This window comes from Nomascus leucogenys, chromosome 13 (assembly GCF_006542625.1).
Source record: "Nomascus leucogenys isolate Asia chromosome 13, Asia_NLE_v1, whole genome shotgun sequence".
NCBI lineage: Eukaryota > Metazoa > Chordata > Mammalia > Primates > Hylobatidae > Nomascus > Nomascus leucogenys.
This window is the reverse complement of record NC_044393.1, coordinates 90,006,350-90,023,516: the sequence shown is the minus strand read 5'-3', so window position 1 is coordinate 90,023,516 and position 17,167 is coordinate 90,006,350. Positions and strand designations below refer to the sequence as shown.

Genomic DNA, 17,167 nt, shown 5'->3' with positions numbered 1-17,167 from the left:
AACTCTTCTAGACATTGGCTTAGGCAAACAGTTCATGACCAAGAACCCAAAACCAAATGCAGCAAAAACAAAGATAAATAGATGAGTTTAATTAAACTAAAAAGCTTCTGCACAGCAAAAGAAATAATCAGCAGAGTAAACAACCCACAGAGTGGGAGAAAATATTCACAAACTAGGCACCCAACAAAGGACTAATATCCAGAATCTATAAGGAACTCAAACAAATCAGCAAGAAAAGAACAAATAATCCCATCAAAAAGTGGGCTAAGGACATGAATAGACAATTCTCAAAAGAAGATATACAAATGGCCAAGAAATATATGAAAAAATGCTCAACAACACTAATTCTCAGGGAAATGCAAATCAAAACCACAATGCAATACCACCTTACCCCTGTAAAAATGACTGTAATTTAAAAATCGAAAAATAATAGATGTTGGCATAGATGTGGTGAAAGGGAACATTTTTACACGGAGTGGGAATGTAAACAGTATAACCACTATGGAAAACAGTGTGGAGATTCCTTAAAGAACTAAAAGTAGAACTACCATTTGTTCTGTGTAGGAAACGTACAAGGGGAGAAGAAAAGACACATACATAATACCTTTAAGGGTAAACAAGCTTTATCCCACGTAAATGGCAATGCAAATATAAAAAGCAAATTGCAATGGGAAGGGGAGAAGGGAAAACAGATATATATATTTACACTCACCATACTATGGAGGATTCACCACCAGACTGGGAAGCAACAGCCTGGGCTCCAGAGTTGGCCACTCATCCGTGCACAGGCGAGGAAAGGTCTCATGAAGCTTCAGCACAGTCTGGGACCCTAGCTCTTCTTGTAACAAGTTATTTGGCATGAGGCCTAGTCACTGGGGCCCTTCATGACTGGGCTCAAGGAACACAAAAAGGTCAACTTGTTTTTGCAATTGCCTATTGTTTTTCAATAACTAATGTATAGGAATAGATTGAAATAGGGATTTCTCCGAAACAGCGCTGGATGAACGCCTGAAGAGGCTCATACAACCTGTTCCAGGACTTGGTGCCCACTGTTTGTGTCTACATTCAATTGAGTTGAAATTTAATATTTAACTTTTCCTGCACACTCACCAATCCCACCACTGGGTATTTACCCAGAGGAAAAGAATTCATTATATGAAAAAGATACTTGCATACACATGTGTATAGCAGCACAATTTGCAATTGCAAAAATATGGAACCTGCCTAAATGCCCATCGATCAACGAGTGGGTAAAGAAAATGTGATATATAGATCATGGAATACTACACAGCCATAAAAAGGAACAAAACAATGGCATTAACAGCAACCTGGATGGAGTTGGAGACTATTATCCTAAGTGAAGTAACTCAGGAAGAAAAGCCAAACATCTCATGTTCTCGCTTATAAGTGGAAGCTAAGCTATGAGGACACAAAGGCATAAGAATGATATAATGACTCTGGAAACTCAGGAGGAAGGGCGGGAGTGGGGGTGAGGGATAAAAGACTACACATTGGGTACAGTGTACACTACTCGAGTGATAGTTCCACCAAAATCTCAGAATTCACCACTAAGAAACTTATCCATGTAGGGCTGGGCGCAGTGGCTCATGCCTGTAATCCCAGCACTTTGGGAGGCCAAGGCGGATGGATCACAAGGCCAGGAGACCGAGACCATCCTGGCTAACACGGTGAAACCCCATTTCTACTAAAAATACAAAAAAAAATAGCCGGGTGTGGTGGCACGCACCTGTAGTCCCAGCTACTCAGGAGGCTGAGGCAGGAGAATCATTTGAACTGGGGAGGCAGAGGTTGCAGTGAGCTGAGATCGCACCACTGCACTCCAGCCTGGGTGACAGAGTGAGACTCTGTCTCAAAAAAAAAAAAAAAAAAAAAAAAAAAAACCTTATTCATGTAACCAAACACCACCTGTTCCCCAAAAACTACTGAAATGCAAAAAAGGTCTCCCTGTGTTGCCTAGATTCTCGAACTTCTGAGCTCAAGAGATCCTTCCGCCTCAGCCTTTCAAAGTGCTAGGATTACAGGAATGAGCCACTGCACTTGGCCAGTATACATCATTGCTTTTTCTCCTTGAAGTTATATTCTACTCCTCTCACAAAATGTTACTTTATCTTAATTCGTTTTTATGCTTGAAAGCTTTTACTGACCATGTATCATATTTTCCTGCAACAAAATATTTGTCAATTGAATTTTAACTTTTTTAACTTCTATGACTAAAAGTATGTGTTAAAAATATTTTTCCCTTTGGGTTATCATTACAATTTTTTTGTACACAAATGATCAAAATGACTTATATATATCATGAATTTTGATGAATACTTATAAACAAAAAACTTCTTAACATATCCCTTAATAGATGAAGTTTTCCCCATTTAGTTAATATATTCAAATATGACTTTTTAATTGCTTGAAGGGGACAGCATCAATCCTATTACTATTTTCACTTAAATGGATGTAAGCATTAAGAAAATGTGTTCACATAAGTGGATGGAAATGGGAAAACCTGTGCTATAGCAGTAACACAATTTTTTAAAACCATGGTAAAAAAAACACAGAACATAAAATTTACCATCTTAACCATCTTTAAGTGTACAGTAGTGTTGACTATATGCACATTGTTGAACAATAGGTCTCTAGAACCTTTTTATCTTGCAAAACTGCAACTCTGTCTCCACGGAACAACTCCCCTTCCTCCCTCCCTGCACCCCCTGGCAACCACCATTTACTTTCCATTTCTAAGAATTTGACCACTTTAGATGCCTCATATAAGTGGAACCATGCAATATTTGTTTTTAGTGACTGGCTTATTTCACTTAGCATAATGTCCTCAAGGTTCATCCATGTTTTACTGTATGACAATATCACCCAATTATTTGAACTCTGAGTTATATGACAAAGGTACATGGAAATCTATCACAAAAATTATTTAATCATCTGTCAGCTAAAAACTTACCTAGTCCCTTCTTCTTTTTCTGAAAACAAAGAATTACTTTCAACCTGACTTTTAAGAGCATGTATTATACAGGTCATTCGCTTTCACAATGTTTGGGAAATATACCAAAAAGGCAACACCAAGATTTGTGAAATCTGTATCTGTTCTGTTTTCATTTAGAATCACCTTGTTTTATCCAGGAACAGTGGCTTACACCTGTAATCCCAATACTTTGGGAGGCCAAGCGGGGAAGGATCACCTGAGTCCAGGAGTTCCAGTCAAGTCTCGGCAACATAGCAAGACCCAGTCTCTACAAAAACTTTAAACAGTAGCCAGGCATGGTGGCTCATACCTGTAGTCTCACCTACTCCACAGGCTGAGGTGAGAGGATCTTTGAGCCCATCAAGGGGTTAGCAAAATGGATATATTGTTAATTTCGATACAAAATATCTTTTATAAAATGATTTATATCATCATGCACTTTATACATTTTTGCCAAACCTTGGAGCTGTAGATATGGCTTATTCAATTTATAGAAAACACCCATTAGCCACATAATCTAATTGGTAAAGCTAATCCTCATTGTCAGACCAATCATCTAGGTCAGATTTACTTTCTAACCTCATTTTTAGCTAAATGTATTAGAATATGTATTTTTAGTTTTTTTAAACTAGGAAATTATCAAATTCATCTCATAACCTCAATTATTAAAAGCAACCAAGATTAAAATGATATCAAAACTATTAGAATTGGTTTACCCATTTTTATAATAAGCTATAAAACCAAGAATAAATCTGTATGGTTTTTCTCATTACTTATTTCATAATAAAAAAACATAATGTGCAAGATAAATGTTATTTATGAATTAGAGTATAACAGAGAATATTCCTTCAGTATGTCTGTGTGTATATTGAACTTTGGTTTTCAGCTTTTAGGAATAACTGAAGAAGAATAATATATAAATATTCTAGAATAGCTCTAAACAATTTTTTGGAAATCATAATCAAAATGTTTTCTATATATTTAATGAAGAATAAAAGAATATGCTATTTAAAAAGTAATTAGCCTAGAAGCTAAAGCATAATTTTATTTTTGTTAATAAGAGGCAGAAAGAAAGTCAGGATTGAAGTATTTCTCTATTTCATAATAGAATTTGATAAAAATAAGTGTATCAGACAAGATAGACTAGGTCATGCTCCAATAACAAACAACAAATTTGTATGACTTAAAACAAAGGCATGTGAATTAAAACAACAAAGGCTCCTTTATAACGAAAGCTATATTTCCATTATGGCTGGTGGAATAGGATCAGCCCTTCATAACGACTCAGGAGCATGGGCTGACAGAGCAACAACTCTGTCTCAGAAGGGAAGGAGAGCTCTGGAGTTTCATCAGGGTAAATAACCACCTTAATCAGAAGGTGATGCTTCACATCTGCTCATAAGTCATTGGCCAGAAAAAGTCACATGGTCCTAACCAATCTCAGAATTCTCATGAAATACAATCTAGCCAAAGTGGAAGGAAATGGAAAAGATTTGGTGAACTGTATCAGTGATTATCACTATACATTTTCACATTCATTGAACAACACACACCAAATCTAAAATAAAATTGCGTATGACTTTTGCGCAGTTTATTCCAGTGCAATGTGAAAAATATGAAGGTACCTGAAAATAATCTGTATGATATTTATAATGATCAGTGTCACGGCCAGGTACGGTGGCTCACATCTGTAATCCCAGCACTTTGGAAGATGGAGGCAGGTGGATCACCTAAGGTCAGGAGTTTAAGACCAGCCTGGCCAACATGGCAAAATTCTGTCTCTACTAAAAATACAAAAATTAGCTGGGTGTGGTGACAGGTGTCTGTAATCCCAGCTGTTCAGGAGGCTGAGGCACAAGAATTGCTTGGACCCAGGAGACGGAGGTTGCCGTGAGCCGAGATCACGCCACTGCACTCCAGCCTGGGCAACAGAGTGAGACTCTGTCCGAAAAATAAATAAATAAATAAAATATCTGTCACAAAACTCTACTACTTCAGCTGTTCAGAGCTGCTTTCCTTTCCAGATAATGATATATCCTATGGAGAAGTACTGAGACTAGCTGAAAAGAATTGCTTAGGTTTAAATATACGGGAAAAAAAAATTGGCTTCGATACTTTCTTCAATGCTGCTTTGCTCTGCTCTTACCAGATTCTCCTTCAAAAGCAATGCACTTTTCAACAGAGGATGGAAGAGATCTGATGATTAAAGGAAAATTACTGTCACTCTTACCACTAACATTCACACAGTATATCTGATTTCAGAAAATCACAACAAACCAATTACCATATTTCTGACAGTCGTACTTCACCCTTAAGTGAAATATATGTAAGATGGGAAGGGACATGAAGCCTAAGAAGGGTTGATGGTGCCTTGATTGATCATTAGAGGAAGCTTCCTCCAAAACATTTTGAATCTTCCTTTCATTTGTCATCCTGGAAGGCATATCCATCACCGAAGATGTGAGGGATATACGTTTCTTTTGTAAGGTCCAAGAACTATTGCAAATGCAGAAGTAAAAAAGAATCTACATGATGCTAAGAAAGAGTACTTATGAAAATACGGTATCTGTAAATTGATTTACTTAAAGCAATAAATATTCCCCTGCCCCTTGGACTATGCAACACCATAAGAACTTTAAGTTGATGTAGCTTTAATTCTTGCCCTGCCTAATGACAAAGAACATTTGCCAAAGAGTATGATGAATAATGAAATCACTTAAAGTAGAGGCTTTCCATTTTACCACAACCTACAGCAAGAAGTATATTTATATTATGATCCAATGCACATATACATATTGTTTCATGAAACAATAATTACCCCTACTACATGTGATGCATTTTGATATTTTTTTATCCTAATGTCTTTCTTTTCATGCTGGTCTCTATTCACTAAATTGATTTCACGGCCAACTAATGATTCACAGCACACAACTGGAAAACATAGGACTACAGAAAATAGAAATATATAAGGGAATATCTGATTTATAGAGCAATCTCTGATTATAAAAAGTGCTCTTAAAAATGCGTTATCTTGGAGGTGTAAATGGGTAAGCCAAGGTCTGGTGAAGTCAGTATCCATAGGAGGTTCGATTTTATTCTATTCATTTCATTTTTCCATTTCTAATGTTCCAACTTTCCTATTGATCAGTAACAGTCTCTGATTGGCCAATTTCAAGGGCTTACTCCTTCCAATCCTGTGGTAGGCTAAAACTGTTCCCCAAAGATAACAGATTCTAATCCCTGGGACCTGCAAATGTTACCAGATATGGGGAAAAGGCCTTTGAAGATGTGATTAAATTAAGGATCTTCAGATTGTGAGAGTATTTTGAATTAGCTCCATGGGCCCTAAATGCAATTACACATTCCTAAAAGGGAGGCAATGGGAAGTCTGACACACATAGTGTAGGCAATGTGAAAAGGGAGCAGAGATTTGAAGATGTTGGCCTTGAAGTCTGAAGTGATGTGGCCACAAGGCAATGAATGCCAGCAGCCACCAGAAGCTGGAAGAGTCAAAGAACTGATGCTCCCCTAGAGTCTCTGGAGGGAACACAGCCCTGTTAACACCTTGATTTTGGCCCAGTGATGCTGATTTTGAATTTATGGCCTCTAGAACTGTGAGATAATAAATTTCAGTTGCTCTACAACACCAGCTTTGTGGTATTTTATTATAGCAGCCTCAGGAAACGAATATGAACCCCATGAAATTGACTTAATAAAAGTGATAGTGCAAAGTACCTAAACAGTCACCTGAAATTCTATATACCTAGCTATGTTCCAAGAAAGATTTATGGTAGCTTATAGTAATTCACAAAACACTGATAACACCAATAATTCATAAGTGAAAAGGAAAAAACTGAAAGGATATACAAAACGAAGCCAACAAGGTTTATGCAAAAAAAAAAAATATATATATATATATAGCTCTTGCCTCGAGCCAATTAAAATTTGGCTTTAAACCAGCAGCTTACACGTAAAGGAAGTCTTCTTGTTTATATGATTCAGTGGCCATTACATAAAAACAAGCCAACTCCACAGAAACAAGTGCAAAAGACAAGGTGAAATTTCTCCCAGGAATTTCACTCCTTAGGACTTCTTTTCTGGACTGTGGCCATGCATAGGATACTCATTACCCCTTTGTAAACTTAAATGTAGTCACTAGACCCAACTTTATAAGGCTGTTTACTATATCATATAGGCTGATAACATGTCAAAACTTAACTTGATAAAAGCAAATCCTATAGCATAGATTGATTAGACGTCAAATTCTAACTTAAAAGTAAATTCTTTAGGAGGAAAGAGGGTGTAAATACAATACCCACTAGGTAGGCAACTCACTACCGATATTAATTCCAGGGCACATTTTGAAATATTTATAAAATGCCTTGAACGATGCTCAGAAAACGAGTACTGTTTCCTCACCCGAACTATCAAACATTGAGTAAGTGCTGCATACAATGCCTATGGGAGGTGGCTTGCTTGAAAACAGATTTAGTATGGGGTGAAATACTCACAATGTTTTCTACTATCTGCCCAGCGAGGTCTAGATTAACTACTGAGGAGACAAACGTTCCATCCCCACTCCCTGAAGAAGCTCCTGGGTCAATGGGGGAAAGTGCTCCTAACCCAGTAGCAAGGAAGGCTTGCAGCTGGTGATCCTAATTAACTATTATTAGAGGATGAGCAGATAGATGGAAGGGGAGGGGGATGGCGCCGCAAGTCGGTCAGAAAGACCACACGGCACACGCATCGCCATTGCTTCAGAGCTTTTGGAGGCAGGTCTGTAGCCATTCCCACCAAAATATACTACCGAACCCTGCAAGCCCTTCCAGGAGAGCCAGACCTCCCTAACCCTCCCCAGCCCACCACCTCCCCCGGTCCTCCGCACAGGCGGCGGCGCTAGCCTCACTGCGCAGGCGCCAGGTACACCTCGGAGGCCTCAAGAGGGGGAGCCAGTAACTCCGGGTCGTTCACTAGGGCTCCGCTCTAGCCGCCAAGCTTCCGTTTCTCTACTGCTCCCCGTAATAGTTGCCGGCGCGAGCTTGGAGCCGGGTAGGGGGCGGGCCTTCCGGGACGAGGGTGCGTGGGTGAGGAAGGTCAGGTCCAGGTAAGGCTGTCGGTGACTTTTGGTGGTCTGCAACGAGGGGCGATGGTTGTAGAGGTCTACGGGGGTCTCCAACCTTATAGAGTCGCCAGGAATAATAGGGCGAATCCATTTCATTAGTGACCAGCTCGGGCGGCTCACGTGCATCACACAAATAACTTGGCCTTTTTCTGCCTCAGTTGGAGGATTTCTTAAACGTAGGATACCCGCGTTTCCGATGCCGTAATTTCCTCTCGGGCGCAGTTACTCTCTTCCAGATTGGTTAACAGTAGAAGGCTCAGTTTCTCTGCTCACCACACGGCCTTCGGCACTGTAGCTTTGGGTGGTGGGCTGCAGATTAATTTTGTAACCACCTTAAGAAAAATACGGTAAGGTGATATTTAAGAAAAATATTTGCGAAATGCGCTCCCGAGTCAGACATCGGTTGACTTGACATTACTACAGTTTCCATCACAGTCAGGCATGATCGAGTCAGGTGGAGAGAGTTGAAGATTGTTCTTGCTGAACTGAATGCAGCTAATACATTTTCAATGCCGTTGATGCCTCTATGACTCCGTAAAATAATCGGTACCGGGCTTTTTTTTTTTTTTTAAAGCATTCTGTTGATATTGTTTTTATGTTTAGATTGTTTCTATGACAACGTGTGTACACTGTATGTGAGTTCCTTGGATCCTGATGGTTATTAAGGTAGGCACTGTGCTGTGAATGTTGCATATTAGCTTCGCATCGCAGGCAGTGTGACTGTCCTCGTGTAGTCGATGAGAGAACCTGACAGAGAATAAGCACCATTACAAAAACGACGTGGCCATTAAAAGGCAGAGGCGAGATTCCAACCAGCTTTTTTATTCTGCAGCTGGTGCGTTCTGCTAACCAGTGGTTTTTGGGAAACTGGAGAAAGCTCTCTCCCAGAACAATTTACACACACACACATACGTACACATATCAGCATACAGATTTACACTTCCACTGTTTTCAAAACGCTGAAGCACATCCAGGTTAAGAACTCTTGCACTTCATCTTTACCTTTCAAAGAGAAAAGGCAAACCTAATACAAAACCACTTATTGAAATAATCTTTTAAATGCATCAGACCTATCAAAAAGATCAAAGAAGTTTGCCCTGTTGTGCCAAAGTAAAAATATGGGAATTTTCTTCTCATGTGGGCTTAATTTGTTTTGCTCAGCACATTTGAGTAATTTGTTTTTGCTTAGCATTTTCAGCTCCAGTTAACTTTTTCCATGATAGTACAGTTTTCTTTAGTTCACGTTTAAAGAAAGGCAACACTTAAAGTGACTTGTTTTGTACTCCCTGAAAATGGTTTCATGTGAATCAAAATATAATCGACATGCACATTATAAGAAAAGCTCCCGTGTCATTCTTCGTGAGAGACATGTGTCTGTGCACTGTGGAAGGAAACAACAAAGCAGTGTCATTGGTAATTGTTAAAACCACTTTCAGTTTCCTCCTGTTTAGCAAGTGGGCCTTTGTTTCTAGTAAGGGATTCAGGTTTGAAGAGGCTTATTCCTCTGTCATAAAACTTTAGGACTTGGATTTTATGATACAACCATGTCGCAGCCAATTCTAGTGTGACCTTTTTACTTACAAGTTATGTATCCCAGTAATTTGCCGCATTCCAAAATGGGCATGGAGATAACAGCAGCATCCTGTGATGGCTTCAGTGACTACTGTCCTACTGAGTCCCTTCTTCCTCCTGGCTACCTTGTCAAGTTACCAAGGTGCTGGTCCTCTCCCTGTGTTTCTCTGGCTGTCAGTCTTTGTAAGTGAGGTCATCATTCCAGGGAGGCACAAACTTTTTACTATATGGAGTATGTATCTGTCTGTCTGTCTCTCTCTCTGTTTTAAACATGATTAAGAATAAGGAATAAACAAATGTGTCTATGTAGAACATATGAAAAACAAACTTACAGTTCTGTTCTCATTCTTTTTTGTAAGTTAGCATTTCTACTGAGTGCCACTGTTACTCATTTTTGCACTAGTCCTGCAAGCTTTGTTTTCAGAAAAGGAAACTCAGATTTAGAGAGGATGAGTAACTGTTCACAATAACCCAAGGATTAAGTGACAGAGCTAGTAGTCAAACCTAGGCCTCAGGAATCCCTGTTGCCTCTTCATTTACAAATAAAGGGACTTGGAATTCAGAACAGATTTTCCTGAAAACACTGTAACAAACTGATAGTTCCCAGACCAGCTTACAGATAACTAACTGTGGAAATACTGTGCAATTACAACAGAAATCTATTCTGATGCCACAATGGTAATTAAGCAAAACAAAGTTGGTGAAGAAACTGTTGTTTTTCAATCTAATGTTTAGAAAAAGATAAAGGGCAAAGGAAGAGAAAAAGCATGCAAAGAAACTAGGTGACTTCTGGACATTTGCAAGGCTTTTTAGAGGTTTATGGCACTGATTTGTTTATACATTAAACTGTTAAATGACTTTTTTTCACCTTGAGACTATAACCCTAGTCCTAACAACCCCCCCCCCACCCCCAACCAGAGTTGGGAAAGAAGTGAATCAGGAAACTGAGACTGCTGAATGGAAAAGGAAGAACAGGCTTGTAGGTGATCTGCAGATAGTGGGGAGAGAGGGGTGGACGTTGGATCTGACAGTTCTACCATTGCCAGCCTTCAGGTGGCACTGTTGACCCAAGATTGCTTGGTTGGTGTTCTGAATGGTTTTGAGGTTGACAGTTGGTTTGAGATCAGCCTCTGCTTTTTTACTTTTTCTTTTTTTTTTTTTTTTTTTGACACACAATCTTGCTCTGTCACTCAGGCTAGATAGAGTACAGTGGTGCAATCATAAGTCAGTGTAACCTCAAACTCCTGTGCTCAAGTGATGCCCCCCTCCTCAGCCTCCACAAGTAGCTGGAACTACAGGTGTGCACTACTACACCAGACTAATTTTCTTATTTTCTTTTTTTTTTTTTATCTGTAAAAACAAGATTTCGCCATGTTGCCTGGACTGGTCGTGAAGTCCTGGCCTCAAGCGATCCTCCCACCTCAGCCTCTCAAAGTACTGGGATTATAGGCCTGAGCTACCATGCCCAGCCTCCTCTGTTAATAGATCTTGAAGCAGGCATTAAAACTTACTTAATTTAAACACGGTTTGTTTTCTTGCAAGAACTATTTTGAAATTCACTTGGCACCATCTTTATGTAGGAGGGTTTTTTGGTACATTTCTCCCATTGGTTTTTCAAGGTTTATGCCTTTTTCCTGCTTGCATATCAGCACCTTTTCATCTCAGCTGAACTGTTTCCCAGGATAGTCTCTGAGTCAGCAAAGATTTTCATCTCACTACTAAAATTTCTCATAAATTGGTATATTCTGCCAACAATAACCCCTACGTCTGGTCTAAACTGAGTTGAGATAGTTATTCCACCAGCAGCTTTCTTGATTTTCATGTATCCCCTGTATAGTTTTTTATGTCTATTAGCTGTAATTTGTGCATATCACGGATATCATTCTTATACCCATTTCAGTGTTGTATGTCTCTGAAGAAAAAGCTACTGTTTTCAGCTGATAAGAACTTAGCTAGCTTGCATTAAAGCAGAATATATAAGATGGAAGATACAGCCAGTAACCTCACAATTCGCCTTCTATTTAATAAGAAAATGAATCTTTTGAGCTATTGGATTTATTTCTATAGGGCTACTGTCTGTTCGTTTTTCCCAAATGGCTCTCAGTCTCTAGGCAAAATTCAGTTCAGTAACCTGGAAGCCAAATGACCTCAGAACTCATTAGCAGCTCTCAGAGCCTTCTGGAGCCCTTGAGGAGAACAGTGTTCAAAGGACTGATAGTAAAGACAACAGCATAATTATGTCTCTGCCATGATTACACCTTTTGATGGCAAGCAGTCAGCATATTAATGCTGCAGATTGCTTAGGTGGGTGTTTTCTGAAGGTATAATAATGCTGGACTAGGATAACTTGTTTCCCTGTCTTCTTCATCTCCAGCCTACAGATAGGTAAACTGACTGTCAGTAAATAACCTGGTGAATCACAGAATAGTTGGTTGTAAAGGAGGCAGTACAGCAAGGAAGTAATAGCATGTAAACACAAAATGCAAAAATCGCAACTGTAAAGCAAGGAAAGGAAATAGCCATTTGGACTGTGGATACTTCTCCACTCCAAGGCATATCCTGCCAACACTGCACTGATCCATGAGTGGCTTGCTGTGTTTGCGTTTTCTAACGTATTCATTAGCTAATCTTGGAATTTCTTACCCTAACCTGTTTACCTTTCTTCTCATTTTCAATAGGAACTCTAACTCCTTGCCAATCAAGAAATGTCCTCCCTTTCAGAATATGCCTTCCGCATGTCTCGTCTCAGTGCCCGGCTATTTGGTGAAGTCACCAGGCCTACTGATTCCAAGTCTATGAAAGTGGTGAAACTGTTTAGTGAACTGCCCTTGGCCAAGAAGAAGGAGACTTATGATTGGTATCCAAATCACCACACTTACACTGAACTCATGCAGACACTCCGATTTCTTGGACTCTACAGGTGATGACAAACACAAAGAGGGACCTATGAGAGACTTTTTTTCAGTAGATCAGAAAAGGAAAAAAATTAGCCTTTCTATCCTTGTAGTTTTGTTCTTATAATAGAGCCCAGGTAGTTCAAAAGGTACAGTTTGCAGGAGAAAGGCTTCTTTCAAAATACCCATAATGGAGAGACCAAAAAAAAAAAGGAAATTCATGCTTGTTGGAAGATATATTTTAATTATGTCTACAACATGACTAATGTTGAATAGATACCGAGCTGTAGAAAGGTATTTAATTGTTAATCTAAGAGCACTCTAAAAACGATGCCAAGAGGCCGGGCATGGTGGCTCACGCCTGTAATCCCAGCACTTTGGGAGGCCGAGGCAGGCAGATCACGAGGTCAAGAAATCAAGACCATCCTGGCCAACTTGGTGAAACCCTGTCTCTACTAAAAATACAAAAATCAGCTGGGCGTGGTGGTGCATGCCTGTAGTCCCAGCTACTCGGGAGGCTGAGGCAGGAGAATTGCTTGAATCTGGGAGGCGGAGGTTGCAGTGAGCCGAGATCACGCCACTGCACTCCAGCCTGGCGATAGAGTGAGACTCCGTCTCAAGAAAAAAAAAAAAAAACAATGCAGAGAAAAACTGGTCCAAGTACTGAGGAAGAAAGCCTCAGAAACACCAAGGTTGCCAGGGCAGTGGGCTCTTGTTAGCAGATGAACAGAGTCCCTGACCCACACCTGATCTGCTGCTTAACTGGTATGTGGGAGCCTTATTTCTCTTCTGGTGGCATTTTTGTTGACATTTCTTCCTACTCTCTGCTGGCATTTTTATTTTGTACCCTTTTTGACATATTAATTTGGTCTGGATAAGCTGTAGTTTGCCTTTAAGGATAATACGTAAATCACACAGGTTCTTAACACCATGTGTTTGTATGTGTGCGTATGTCTAGGAAGTAGGGGCTTAGGACTGTGTGCATCTCTAAAAAAAAAAGATCAGGCCAGGCACAATGGCTCAGGCCTGTAATCCCAGCACTTTGGGAGGCCGAGGCAGTCAGATCATCTGAGGTCAGGAGTTTGAGACCAGCCTGGCCAACATGGTGAAACCCCATCTCTACTAAAATACAAAAATTAGCTGGGCGTGGTGGCACATGCCTGTAATTCCAGCTACCTGGGAGGCTGAGGCAGGAGAATTGTTTGAACCCAGGAGATGGGGGTTGCAGTGAGTCGAGATCATACCACTGTACTCCAGCCTGGGTGACAAAGCAAGACTCTATCTCAAAAAAAAAAAAAAAAAAAAAAAAAAATCAAATACCTGTGTGATCCTTTTCATTAAATTATTTTTTTTGGCCAGGTACGATAGCTCACAGCTGTAATCCCAGCACTTTGGGAGGTCAAGGCGGGCAGACCACTTGAGGTCAGGAATTCAAGACCAGCCTGGCCAGCATGGTGAAACCCTGTCTCTACTAAAAATACAAAAATTAGCTGGTCTTGGTAGTGCATGCCTGTAATCCCAGCTACTTGGGAGGCTGAGGCAGGAGAATCGCCTGAACTCAGAAGGAAGAGGTTACAGTGAGCCGAGATCGCACCATTGCACTCCAGCAACAGAGCGAGATTCGGTCTCAAAAAAAAAAAATTATTTTTTTAATTACCTAACTAATACATGCACATTACAAAAGAATTCAAATAGTACATAATTCTATAAAGTTAAAATACCTACCATCTTTTTAAAAATTTAACAAGTTGTAATTGGACTTGTCTTTGGGCAACAATACTAAAATTATTTGGAACCATTTATTCTAATACAATAGAATTAATAGTACAGCATAACATTCATTCCAGATCACTAAAGATGGGTACATTCACTATCCAGTGGATATTTCTTACGTACCTTCCACGTGCAGGCACTTAAGATGGCACTAGGGGAACAGCGGTGAACATAATAGATGTGCTTGGTTAATATATTAGAGGTTACAATCTATGACATGTTTTGAATGTTTGGAATTGCTTTGGGACTGCCTCTCTTGCCATTAGTCTGGGCTCAGAAAATAAAAACTAGTTTTATTATAACCCAAAATAAAATATTGGGAGGCAGATATCTTGAGGATAAAATTATAACCCATGAAAAAATCACATTCAGTTATTTTAATTTATCTTTTTGCTGCTGCTGTTTGTTTGTTTGAAAAATAAAGACTTAGCTATCTTTGGGGATAGGGAAAAATAGTTATCCATAGAAAAACAAAATTATTTTCACGTAGTCACTAGGTATGGTAAGTGATACCTCTAATGCTAGGCCTCCTGTGGCATCAGGCAGGATGAAACTAGACAATCTCCAATAAGGAAAATATTATTCAGAGACCTGCAAAAGAGGGAGGGAAGCACCAGTTCTCAGAAACAATTGATTCATTCAGTTAACCAGGTGCCTAGCTTGTATCATCAACAGAGACAGAGTCGCCAGAAAGCTTGCTTTCTGTCCAGCGGTTGATGAGAATGAAGGAGGGATAGAAGAGGGGGAAAAAAAATAAGTAAATTATATGATCTGTTACAAAGTTGAACATGCTATGGAAAAAAATAGTAGAGCCGGCTGAGCAGTATCCAGAGTGCTGACGGGGCCTGCAGTAGGTGGGGAGAGGCCAGATTACAGGATGAAACAGGACAGTCAGGGTCAGCCTCATTGAGGAGTTGAGGTTTAAGCAGAGGCTTGAAGGTGGTGAGTGAGCCGAGTAGGACTTGGGGAAGAGTTTGCAAGGCAGAGGGGCAAGAGCACAGCATAAGGCCTTGAGGTGGGAGTGTTCCTTTCCAGGAGGTGTGCAGGTACCGGGAGGGTGTGGGACTGGAGACGGATTGCAAGGGGCTGTGAAGCCGTAGTAAGGACAATGGCATTTGCTCTGGTTGAAATGGGGAACCATTTGCAGGGCTATGAACAGGAGTGGCATGATCTGACATATATTTTAGAAGAATTACACCAGCTGCACTGTTGAGAATTATTTGGGGACACTCACCACTAATCCCAAAGAGTCGTATACTGTCCATGATGTTCATGGATAGCCTAGAGAGTTAAAACTTAAGCTCAGCACACCCCTATTTTACATTTGATTCATACACTATTATTATCCATACTTTACAGGTTAGGAAACTAAGGTGCAGGAGGTAAGGCCACTTATCCAAGGTGACAGATCTAGTAAATGGTGGAGCCGTGATTTGAACCCAGGTTCACATGGAATCCAGAGCTTACATGTTTAAACACCATACCAATCTTTAGGTATCTGGGCTAAAGATGTGGACTTTTTTTTATAGTATAAGCAATCATCAACTTCTATGCCATCCACAACTTACATAGTCCTGGCTGCTTTGATTCTTTTAGTATCTGTCTTTTGATTTGGCTTCCTTCTGCCTGAGCCTTTCCCCAGCAGCCTTTTTTTTTTTTTTTTTTTTTTTTTTTGAAATGGAGTCTCGCTCTGTCGCCCAGGCTAGAGTGCAGTGGCGCAATCTTGGCTCACTGCAAGCTCCACCTCCCGGGTTCACGCCGTTCTCCTGCCTCAGCCTCTCCGAGTAGCTGGGACTACAGGCGCCCGCCACCGCGCCCGGCTAATTTTTTTGTATTTTTAGTAGAGGCGGGGTTTCACCATGGTCTCGATCTCCTGACCTCGTGATCCACCCACCTCGGCCTCCCAAAGTGCTGGGATTACAAGCGTGAGCCACCGCGCCCGGCCTCCCCAGCAGCCTTTTTGTGTGAGTTACCTACTGCCATTAAGGTTTCACCATGTTGGCCAGGCTGAGCTTCCTCCAGACCTCACCCCATTCTGAGTAGATGCTAGTTCCTAGGGCAGTCAGGGTCTCTGTGTAGCTATTGAAGCTGATGCCCACTTTGTCTCCTCTCTGTTTAGTCTTAGTGTTGCAGGGAAATTTGGGGTAATCATTAGTATTGTGTCATTGTTATGTAGGTTTAGGTAGGCTGACCTGGGAATTTCACTGCAGCTTGTGGCAGTGTTTCTGTGAGGGGAAACAGACTTACAAGTGAACTTTTGGAATACACTGCATCTCTATGTTAGGGACTCCCTATACTTTTTGTTCACCAAGCTGAGCATGTGGCCAACTTGTAAAAGTCAAAGATCGATAACCAGAATGACCTAAGAGAGCAGTGCTAGATTAGTGTACTTTTCTACTCTCGTAAAAATAACTGGTTAATTATTTTTTCCTTCTTCAGAGATGAGCATCAGGATTTTATGGATGAGCAAAAACGACTAAAGAAGCTTCGTGGAAAGGAGAAACCAAAGAAAGGAGAAGGGAAAAGAGCAGCAAAAAGGAAATAGTGTTGGTCCCTCAAGAGGGAGAATTTCTTCCTCAGTGGTGGAGAGAAGAAAGTGCATTTATTGTCTTTCCACATATTGGAGGAATGTCATCTTCCTAAATGAAGTTTATTTGGAGGAACACAGTCATCTCCTTGGTGAAATCTAATCCGGTTACACTGTGGCTGGTTTCTTGAACACATTCTAACTGTGCAAAATTATTTTGGCCTTGGCCGTGTAATGTGAGGTTTACCTGATTCTCTAATGAAATAAATACCTCAGTTATTGTTTGA

At 40.3% G+C, this 17,167-nt stretch overlaps 1 protein-coding gene across 4 annotated transcripts; it reads left to right on the top strand.

Annotated features, from left to right (window-relative positions):
* The first annotated feature begins 8,022 nt into the window (after positions 1-8,022).
* MRPS33 (mitochondrial ribosomal protein S33) lies at positions 8,023-17,167 on the top strand. 4 transcript variants are annotated; one of them, XM_003270817.3, is made up of 3 exons: positions 8,023-8,096; positions 12,365-12,606; positions 16,793-17,167. In XM_003270817.3, exons 2-3 carry the CDS (start codon positions 12,392-12,394, stop codon positions 16,896-16,898), a joined length of 321 nt encoding a protein of 106 aa, XP_003270865.1. In that variant the 5' UTR covers positions 8,023-8,096; positions 12,365-12,391; the 3' UTR covers positions 16,899-17,167. The 4 variants fall into 4 exon arrangements, with proteins under 4 accessions (XP_003270865.1, XP_003270866.1, XP_003270867.1 ...); XM_003270818.3 differs by lacking the exon at positions 8,023-8,096 and adding an exon at positions 8,333-8,461; XM_003270819.3 differs by lacking the exon at positions 8,023-8,096 and adding an exon at positions 8,470-8,660 and having other exon boundaries at positions 16,793-17,165.

Coding starts and splice junctions, on each gene's coding strand:
- MRPS33 (XM_003270817.3), top strand. CDS start 12,392: ATGTCCTCCCTTTCAGAATATGCCTTCCGCATGTCTCGTCTCAGTGCC. Junction 12,607..16,792: donor CGATTTCTTGGACTCTACAG/GTGATGACAAAC, acceptor TTCCTTCTTCAG/AGATGAGCATCAGGATTTTA.